General features: G+C 38.2%; 1 protein-coding gene across 7 annotated transcripts; it reads right to left on the bottom strand.

Moving 5' to 3' along the window:
* Positions 1-621: 621 nt before the first annotated feature.
* si:dkey-239i20.4 lies at positions 622-9,687 on the bottom strand. 7 transcript variants are annotated; one of them, XM_067384791.1, is made up of 11 exons: positions 9,472-9,687; positions 9,224-9,328; positions 7,956-8,150; positions 7,626-7,766; positions 5,226-5,414; positions 4,803-4,968; positions 4,282-4,424; positions 3,131-3,330; positions 2,667-3,022; positions 1,060-1,132; positions 622-967 (listed from the first exon to the last, which is right to left on the bottom strand). In XM_067384791.1, the coding sequence occupies exons 4-11, from the start codon at positions 7,755-7,757 to the stop codon at positions 622-624; spliced, it is 1,605 nt and encodes a 534-aa protein (XP_067240892.1). In that variant the 5' UTR covers positions 7,758-7,766; positions 7,956-8,150; positions 9,224-9,328; positions 9,472-9,687. The 7 variants fall into 7 exon arrangements, 4 of the variants coding, with proteins under 4 accessions (XP_067240892.1, XP_067240891.1, XP_067240893.1 ...); XM_067384790.1 differs by lacking the exon at positions 9,224-9,328; XM_067384792.1 differs by lacking the exons at positions 9,224-9,328; positions 9,472-9,687 and adding an exon at positions 9,140-9,156.
* Positions 9,688-9,753: the final 66 nt, after the last annotated feature.

Below are 9,753 nucleotides of genomic sequence, written 5' to 3'. Positions count from 1 at the left end.
TTTGTTCACTCTGTAGGCCAAAATGTTGAAGTGAGTTAGCATTTTAGCACTTCCGGTTCCATCGGCCCAAAATGTTTTTTTTGTTTGTTTTTTTTTTTTAAAGGGATTTGGTTAAATGGCTGAAATAAGGTCTGTGGTGAACGCAAACTCAAGACAGTTTCACGTTTTATTCTACCACATAAAATGCATCCGTATTACCCCACTTGTGATTTTTTTTTAAGCTGTTATGTGTCTTGAAAAAGGTGGTTGCTAACAAGTGGCTGAAAGGGACTACACAGGCAGTCGGGGACATTAAACGTCATCAAGAAGGTAAGCTCAGTCTGCTTTTACAGCCTCATACCCCTTAATCTTTTTGAGCTGTTCATCATCACAAAATGATACTAGTCCTGCCAGATTCAGGCTTCTACAATGATTTAAAAGCATATAATAAAAGACTAATAAATGCTGCTACTCTATGTGATGATGGTCAAAAGATAAGGACACTATTCCCTGTTTACAAAACAACAACATTTTTTTTTAGGTTTTAAAATAAAATGTATTATAAATTATAGTGAATTCCAAGAATTAGATAAAGAAATAATAAAGTTAAAGTGCAAATGCAAAACAGAGCTACTCAAAAAGCTACTTTTGCATTGCCATAATGGCTAAAATCACAGCAGCCCCTCCTGACAGGCCCAGCCAAAAGAACAAACTGAAGGATGAAGGTTCTGGAATGGGCCGTGTCTTCATGGGTTTGGCCACACGCTCCCATTGGGTAAGAATAGCCTGACGGGCACCTCTCCAGTGCCCTGGTCCACTTAGCCGAAACTGGTAGGGAGTACAAGGGCCGAAGAAAACCCTCAGTCCCACAGCAGGGTCCCTCAGGAGCAGCCAGGCAATGTTGGGACAGACACCGACTTCCTTTGCTATTGTGTCTAGGTAAGGGATATAGTCCACTTGAAGAGCAGCCAGCTTAGGACAGGGGTAACTGTAGAGAGATAGCAGAGTTCAAAATGGGTATTGATTAACTGTCAAACCAAACTCTGTTTGGAATTACCATCAAGGTAAATAAATAATTACCGCTTTAAATTTGCTTTTATGTCCTTCTCAATTATTTTATTCATTTTATCAGCTGGAGGAAGATGGTTTAGTCCTTGAAGAACAGAAGGAGAATTAATAAATGCAAAAAGTTTTCAAACCATAATCATATATAAATGATTAAATCGTATATGAAAGTCGCATTAAAACTGTCTTGGAAATGGGTTTACCATGCTTTCATAATTTTTTAAATTTTATATACAGATTAATTGGTAAAACTAAACAATAAGGTCCCATTAGTTTATTAGTTGTATTAACTTAACATGAACTAACACACTATACACACATATACATTATATATATATATATATATATATATATATATATATATATATATATATATATATACACACACATGTACTCTATATATGTTCATGACTCCACCATAGGAAAGAGACTGGGCAAAAATGGCCTGCATGGCAGACTTCCAAGACGAAAACCGCTGCTGAGCAAAAACAACATAAAGCTCGTCTCAGTTTTGCCAGAAAACATCTTGATGATCCCCAAGACTTTTGGGAAAATACTCTGTGGACTGATGAGACAAAAGTTGAACTTTTTGGAAGGTGTGTGTCCCATTACATCTGGCGTAAAAGTAAAACAGCATTTCAGAAAAAGAACATCATACCAACAGTAAAATATGGTGGTGGTAGTGTGATGGTCTGAGGCTGTTTTGCTGCTTCAGGACCTGGAAGACTTGCTGTGATAAATGGAACCATGAATTCTACTGTCTACCAAAAAATCCTGAAGGACAATGTCCGGCCATCTGTTTGTGACCTCAAGCTGAAGCGAACTTGGGTTCTGCAGCAGGACATTGATCCAAAACACACCAGCAAGTCTCTGAATGGCTGAAGAAAAACAAAATGAAGACTTTGGAGTGGCCTAGTCAAAGTCCTGACCTCAATCCTATTGAGATGCTGTGGCATGACCTTAAAAAGGCGGTTCATGCTTGAAAACCCTCCAATGTGGCTGAATTACAACAATTCCGCAAAGACGAGTGGGCCAAAATTCCTCCACAGCGCTGTAACAGACTCATTGCAAGTTATCAAAAAATGTTTGTCCAATCATTGCATTAAGTCCGAATGTCTGTCAGTGCATGTATTTCCATACCTCTGTGCACCCCACTCACACAGACGTCACATGTCATCAGCACGTTCAATGAGGTTATGCAGAGTTGTAGAGAGAAAGTCACTGAGTGCCACAAACAAACAAACAGCAGCTGTCTTTTAGAATTTCTCCTGAATCAAAACAACGATCTTATGCTGCGTTCACACCATGTTGTTACCATAATTTAGAGATGGTAACCTGTGACATTCTACTCTTATTGTAATGTTATGTGCTTTGAGACATGAGGTAATTTAACTCCGTCTCCTTTGACGCTTTGCTGAATCTGCTCTGGCTGTGTCATTTGTTTTGGAGGAGGCGTGGCTTTGGAGAGCGCTCTGAAGGGAAGGTGGGATATAATGCTTTCAAAGCCAGCTTGCTATTGCTAGCCGCTCCGCTACCCTACCTTTAATGATTATAAATTTTATATTTGCTTCTCCTATAACTCTCAAAAGAAATTTTCATGACCTGTCAAGTTTGCTCTGTACCTGCGATGACCCTGGTGGCCCAGCAGGCCTGCAGTTCTACAGCTGGCATGATCGGCCCTCTGGTCTGCAGCAGGCCCATGATGGCCAATGTTGGACGCTCGAGAGATGGAGGAAAGATTCTTTTGTAGAGTCTCAGATCTCCATCAGCACCAGAGTTTAAGGAGGCGGGGAGGAAGGGAAATTTATAATCATATCCTGTGCATAAGATCACTGCATCAATCATCTCTTCAACGGTCCCATCATCAAAGACAAGCGTCGAGCCTTGGAACTTCTGCACATTTGGTTTCATCACAAGTTCTCCTACCAGAATGCGACCTGGGAGGTCATCGTTGATAACAGAACGCTGGTCAAGGATCCTGGAATCACAAAAGATTGGCAAAGGTCACTGTGAATGATGAGTTAATTTTGAAATAATCTGTCAGGGCTTTACTTTAATCATCAAGGATAAAGTTTTGGCCCTTCACCTGTGCTCAGGCTGTAGTCCATAGAGTTTATGGTCATGTCTCTGATTTAGGCTTCTCTCACCAATCCAGTTGAGCAGAGGTCTAGGCAGGAGGCAGTGAATCAGGTTTCGAACTCGTCTAACCACCGTCATATCTAGAGGAAGCCCTTTACCGACCATGCGACCTATGACCCACGCCCCTTTACGGGTACTCAGGAACGTCTAAGTGAGGAAGAGGGAGACCAAAGTAGGGTGAGAAAGGAAGACTGAATTAGTGGATAGAACAGAGTGCATTTGAACTAATTAAAATACAGAATATTAATGAGAACCAAGAAAGTAATACATATTCAGAATTGGTATGGTTTAAATGTAAAGATGTAAGGTGTATGTTCTGTTTTATTGTCATTGAGTTTTGGTTTTCCCCTGTCTGAGTATTTCCACGTTTTAAAATTAAAGTCTTTTTTGTCTTTTACTCCTTCATCATGCGCTTTAGACATGACCCTTTTCACAGAGTTTGAAGATTGTTTTAATCAGTCATAGTAATCTAGAAACTGTATTGTACATAATTTACATATACATTACCAGTCAAAATTATGGGGTTGGTATATTGTCATGTGACTTACCTTGGTCTCATGTGTTAGTTTTTCATTGGTTTAATCATTGCTTTCAGGTGTCTTTTTATGTCATGATTCTCTGTGTATTTAAGCCCTCATGTTTGCCATTGTTCTTTGTCAAGTATTGTCACGTGTAACCACTGTTTGTGAGTTTCCTGTTTTAGTTCTAGTTTTGCCAAGCCATGCCATGTCAAGTCTTTGTTTTTGTATTTAGTTCATGGTTATGTTAAATAAACTGCACTTGGGTTTGTCAAGACTTGCCTCCTGTGGCTCCATTACAGTTTGGTTGAATACCTTTTGATTCTACTGTAATCCATCGCTCTCTTAATTTTTCCTTTTTTGAATTTTTTTTTTGCTGTCAGAACATTGGAATAATATTTATTATTTAATGTGAAGAGTCAATTGGGTCATAAAATGAACGTGTTACTCAATCGCTAAATTTTTTTATTGGTGGGATGCATCCCTTTCATTTATATGCTGATTATGATCGTGCTGAGACTCTAAAACTTAAAACTTAAAAAATATCTGTAAAAAATAAATTGGAAAAAACATTAGACACCTTCTCACACACTCGGCTGAGCTCCACAGCAATGTCTCCACCAGAATTCCCAATCCCAACGATCACAACTCTCTTCCCAAAGTAAGGATCAGGGTGCTTATATTCCCAACTGTGAATTACTGTCCCTGGGAATGTATCAATACCTGAAGTAGACAAAATTACAGTAAACGTTATACCATATATGGTTACACCTTATTTCGATGGTCCACTTACATACTAAGACATACTAACTATAAGTAACTTTGCAACTACATGTCAACTAACTCTCATTAGAGTATAAGTAGATTGTTAGTAGACTGTAAAGGTGTAGGGTTCGGGTTAGTAGAATTAGTTTATGTACAGTAGTTGTAAAGTTACTTACAGTTAGTAGACTGTTGGGGAGCATCAAAGTAAAATGTTAGCAGATATTAAGCAGACAGTCTAATATGTATAGAGCAATACAGTGAATTAGTATTACACACAGTGCTGAATTCTGCACAGAAAAGCCATTTTAACATTCTTTTTTCATATGAATAGATCACCTGGGAAGTCTGAGAGGGGTTTGATGGGTTGTGTGTAGTGTCCTGAACACACAACCACCCCGTCAAACACATGTTTCTCTTCTTGTCCATCTTTGTCTGCGGTCACCACCTCCCACTGACCTGAATCAGAGAAATCAGGTCTCTGCCTCACACTGCGAACTGTGGTCTGAAATACACAAAACCACCAAGAGCTGATCTTTATAAAAGGAATAATTCTCATTCAAACACTCCAAAAGAACATACACACACTTGGAATAATGTGAAAATAATTTCAAATCACATTATTGTCAAACAAATACTCCTAACTCTAAAATCTCATTGGTTAAAAAAAGAAATGTTATTCCAGGGCCAATATTGATGTTGATCCAGAAACATCCTTCTTGGTGAATTTCTCAGCGGATGTTATGTCATGGTGTTATTTACCTGAAAGTGAATGTGCTTGAGCAGATTGAAGTGCTCAGCATAGAGTTTGAAGTACTGCATGATCAGAGAGTTATGCATGTAGTTTGGGTAATGATCCGGCACAGGGAAATCACTAAAGCACATCATCTCTTTAGAGGTGTTCACTATGAGAGAACGATAAATGCTGCAACGTTCTGCCTCAGGTTTTTCCTGTGAATCAACAGGGGGACACGGTTAATCACTTATTAGCAGACTGATAAGAAAAAACAACACAAACCTCAACCAGCTTTGAAATTTTTGATTAAAGGTGATGTGTGTAATAGTTTAATTTAAAAATAATATCTCCTATCACATCTTAAGTAGTGTTAATTGTACCATACTGAGACATTAGCTACACCGTCGGAAATGTTTTTGGAGCCGCATTTTGAATAAAGTGGTCATTATCTGTTAACTTTAGCTTTTCTTATTGCCAATAGCGTTCTCTCTTTCCCTGCTATTGGTTCTCCCCACAGCATTTTTCTGCGGTGACCAATAAATGGGGAATAAAGTTGTAAAGCAGGGATGGACAACTCCGGTCCTGGAGGGCCAGTGTCAAGCAGAGTTTAGCTCCAACCCTAATCAAACACACCTGAACCAGCTAATCAAGGTCTTTAGGATTAGTAGAAAGTTATAGGCAAGTGAGTTTTTATCAGGGATGGAGATAAACTCTGCAGGACACTGGCCCTCCAGGACCGGAGTTGTCCATCCCTGTTGTAAAGTATGCTGTGAACTTAGTGTAGGCATTATGACCGTTATTATCAACCAGAGAAATTATAGTGTCGTGGATTAGGGCAAATGTAGAGAAAAATTCATCTTAAATTAGTAATGTTAGCTGGGCTTCGTAATTTTCTCCCCGTGATATGGAGCAGCCATTGTCTGCCTCGTCGACTGAAAAATGAATGAATGGTGAATTTTATTGACAGTCTTATTCTACTCTTATTCTATTGATATACTATTTTTGCAGCCTTGTGCCACAGCCACTGGCGTTGAAGGGACTGTGACGCTACCAACCAACCTTCACTTGATTGCCCAGGTAATGTTGAAATCTTCCTCATTTTTAATGTATTTTCAAGTGTCAAATCATCCAGAGATTTGTTGTGAGCAGTTTCATGTAGGAACTATAGGTCCTACATGTGGATTAACTTGAGTAACCAGGTCATGATTTCTAGAAAGAGAAATTGCTGTTGAGGTTTTCAAATTAATTTTTTTGCGCTTTGAGCAACACAAGCCAAGCTTTTTATAGTCCCATCATATACAAAAAAATCTCCAAAACTCTGCAATTCAGACCAAAACAATCTAGAAGGATAAATAGCACTACATGTAAGAGGAAAAATGTGTATTTCTGATTTTGAGGTGAACTGTCCCTTTAAGCAAGTGCAACAACACAAGACATAGCAAGCCAGCTAATATTACTTAATAGTCCAACAGAAAGAAGGCCAGCTTGATGTCTGTTTGACAGCTTTCGGCATGAGGTCTTAGTGCATGAGGTCTTAGTGTACTAATAATGACCTTCAGATCTTCAGCGACTGCACTGCTAACTTAAAAAGATAACCTGAGAGTGAGTATGGTTCTAACTAGTCATGTATTAATTTCATTTAAAGGATCTAAATGTGAACAAAAAGGTTGCCTCACTGCCTGAAGTCAACATAAAAGGCCTATATCTGCAATTGTCTTGGTTTAAAAAAAATAAAAAATAAAAATCTACTATGAAAATTACAAGTTTGTAATATCAAAACAAATGGTTAAGTGATTAGGTATGTAACATTGTGAATTATACACCTGAACAACTCTATTTACTTTTTACCCATAGGCAGGGCTCGAAATTTACTTTTTACTTGGTAGCACTGGTGTTCCCAACTTCAAAAAGTTAGGAGCAACAGCAAAAATTTAGATGCACCGCAACTAAAATGTATATACATTGAGCCTTGTCATGTGCTTTTCCAAGTAAAAAAGGTGCTTGTCCAAAAAAAAATTTGTGTTATAAATAATAATGATGCTGAAAATTCAGCTTTGCATCACAGGAATAAATTATTTTAAAATATATACATGTAAAAGTAGAAAATTCTTGTAATACATTTTTTCATAATATTACTATTTGTACTTTTTTTTAAATTAAATAAATGCAGCCTTGGTGAGCATAAGAGACTTTTTTCAAAAACGTTACCGACCCCAAACTTTTGAATGGTTATTGAGGCATGGTCTAATGACACTTGATCTTGTTTTGTTTAGATGAGAGCATGTGCTTAAAATCATTATTTTCAATTTTCATTATATCAGTCATTTTTGTGGTTGGACAGATGGCACAGAATGACACACTTCACCTTTATTGTTAAGCTGTTTTGTTTCAGACATTAAATGTTTAAAATTGAGTTTAATTTCAACCTTAAACCTCCAGAGTCCTCCAATTCCATCACTGCTCTCAAAACACACTGGCTCCAGTCCTTCATCCAGACAGCTTTTGATACAGGTCAGCCCAGAGCTGCCTGCTCCAATCACAGCCACACGCTTAGCCATGCTGTCAGTCTGCATAGGAAACATGGAATGATCACTTGAAGAAAAGACATGGTCATGTGAAAATGCACACAGCTTATAAAAAGGTTAATCATTAAGAAAAAATATCACATGCCAACAGATGATATGATGCAAAAACAGACACCAGTCTAAACATATGCTGCAAGCTTGACTCTTATGACATGAAAAAGGGGATCTTACCTTTTAACTGAAGATTGTCTCAAGCCCTCAGAGATAAAAAATGCCAAAATTATTTTTTTTTCTGTCCCTAATAGTTAGAGCAGCTTTCCCTGCAACCGTCTCAATGAAATCAGCCTGTTATGTAACCAATTGAGACTATCTGAAGTCTCAAAGAGGAGGGTGGTCTCAGCTGGCACTAGTTTGAGGTGGATCAAACTGGAATGAATAATTAAGAAGAAAAAAAACGTAGGTTAGGTCTTCAGGACTATCAAGAATGTTCAGTCATTTCTCATTATCACAGACACGCAAGTCTTTATCTTTTGGGTGTTGTCATAAATCTTATCAACAAAAGTTGAGTTCAATGGTTTTCACAAATAGTCTAAAGCCTGTTAATAATAAAACTAACATTTGAAACATGCAGAGGTTTCCTATATTTAAAGGTTCTCTAATAAGCGATCCTGAGCGGAGTAACTTCCCGTTGACGTTCGAAGTGTTGTCAAACAAAACTAGACCCTCCCTCCTACTCCTCCTGCCCCTCCCCTCCGTGCTTCCTGAAACAGTCATGAACGCGCATTTAAAATGTAAGTAGCTTGCCGGTCGGTTGTCGGTTATTGGCTGGGCGCTTTTTATTGTGTTCAGTGGTCCAGGCTGCACCAGGGGCCCGTTTCAGAAAGGAGGTTAAGTGAAAACTCTGAGTATGTTAACCCTGAAATGAGGGAAACTCTGGGTTTTCTGTTTCAGAATGGGAGGTATGTCAAAAGCAGGGTAAGTCAAGCCCGTTTCTGAAAGAGAGGTAACTTATACTCAGAGTCAGTTACCATGGTAACTTACTCTGTGAACCTAACCTGGTCAGGATCAGGTTTTCTTTGGTAAATCTAGAGTTTCCTTCCGTCTCCTCCCCCTTTTTAAAGTGCAAGTGATGTTTAAATAGTTCATTCATTCACACTGCAAAAATGATTTTCTTACCGAGTATATTTTTGTCCTATTTCAAGTACAAATATCTAAAAATTCTTAAATCAAGATGGATTTTGCATATAAGAAAATGATATAAAATATTCAGTCTTGTTTCCTGGGGGATCTAAATTAAGTGCATTTTACTTAAGTAAAATTATCAATATCTACCAATATCTATCTTAATGCAAACTGAAAACAAGATTATTCGGAGTGTCTATTACTAAGTACAAATTTACAGTAGCTCCGCCCACCAATGTCAGACCAGGTTAAAATTGGCACATGTTCCTGTGGCTGCAGTGGTGTAGGCAGTAGTGTGTTGGGTGCAGAGAATTAACCTGTGATACAATTGACTGGGTTTGAATCTGCCTTCTGCAAAGCTTGCTATTCTCCTTTTTCCCATCAGAAAGGCATTTAATTTCAATGAAAATGAAGAAAATGTTCTAAAAGTGAAAGTAAATTGCCTAATGAGTGTTTAACAATAATAAAATAATTTACACTCTTATTATTGCATCCTGTTAAATTATTATTATTTTCTCCTTCTTTTTGGGATGCCATGAAGATGAATATTAGTTCAATAACTTACCGTTCTGCCAGTTTTGTCGCGTGCTGTTGCCGTGGTGAATCGTGATATCGAAGCTCCATTGATGATGGCTTTTCATAGTCGTGGTGCACGCGCTTAACTCATGCTGCGTTCCAATTCGCCTACTTATACTACGCCCTAAAAGTATGTACTCTTTCTGTGAACAAAAAGTACTTACTTTTGAGTCTGTAGCAAAAGAGTAGACAAGCTTTGGGACATACTAACACGTCATACAATCGCGTCAATTCTCTCTGTCGCATCCAGTCACCGTAAACTGCCCTGTCA

Source organism: Chanodichthys erythropterus, chromosome 4 (assembly GCF_024489055.1).
Source record: "Chanodichthys erythropterus isolate Z2021 chromosome 4, ASM2448905v1, whole genome shotgun sequence".
Classification (NCBI taxonomy): domain Eukaryota; kingdom Metazoa; phylum Chordata; class Actinopteri; order Cypriniformes; family Xenocyprididae; genus Chanodichthys; species Chanodichthys erythropterus.
The sequence above is the reverse complement of the archived record's forward strand: the minus strand, read 5'-3'. Positions and strand labels throughout refer to the sequence as shown.

Excerpts from the sequence above, each read along its gene's own strand:
- si:dkey-239i20.4 (XM_067384791.1), bottom strand. The coding sequence starts at position 7,757 with ATGGCTAAGCGTGTGGCTGTGATTGGAGCAGGCAGCTCTGGGCTGACC. Across the intron at positions 3,331-4,281 it reads TCAGCCGAGTGTGTGAGAAG|ACGTTCCTGAGTACCCGTAA; the intron begins GTGTCTAATGTT and ends TTCCTCACTTAG. Across the intron at positions 3,023-3,130 it reads GGACTACAGCCTGAGCACAG|GATCCTTGACCAGCGTTCTG; the intron begins GTGAAGGGCCAA and ends TTGTGATTCCAG.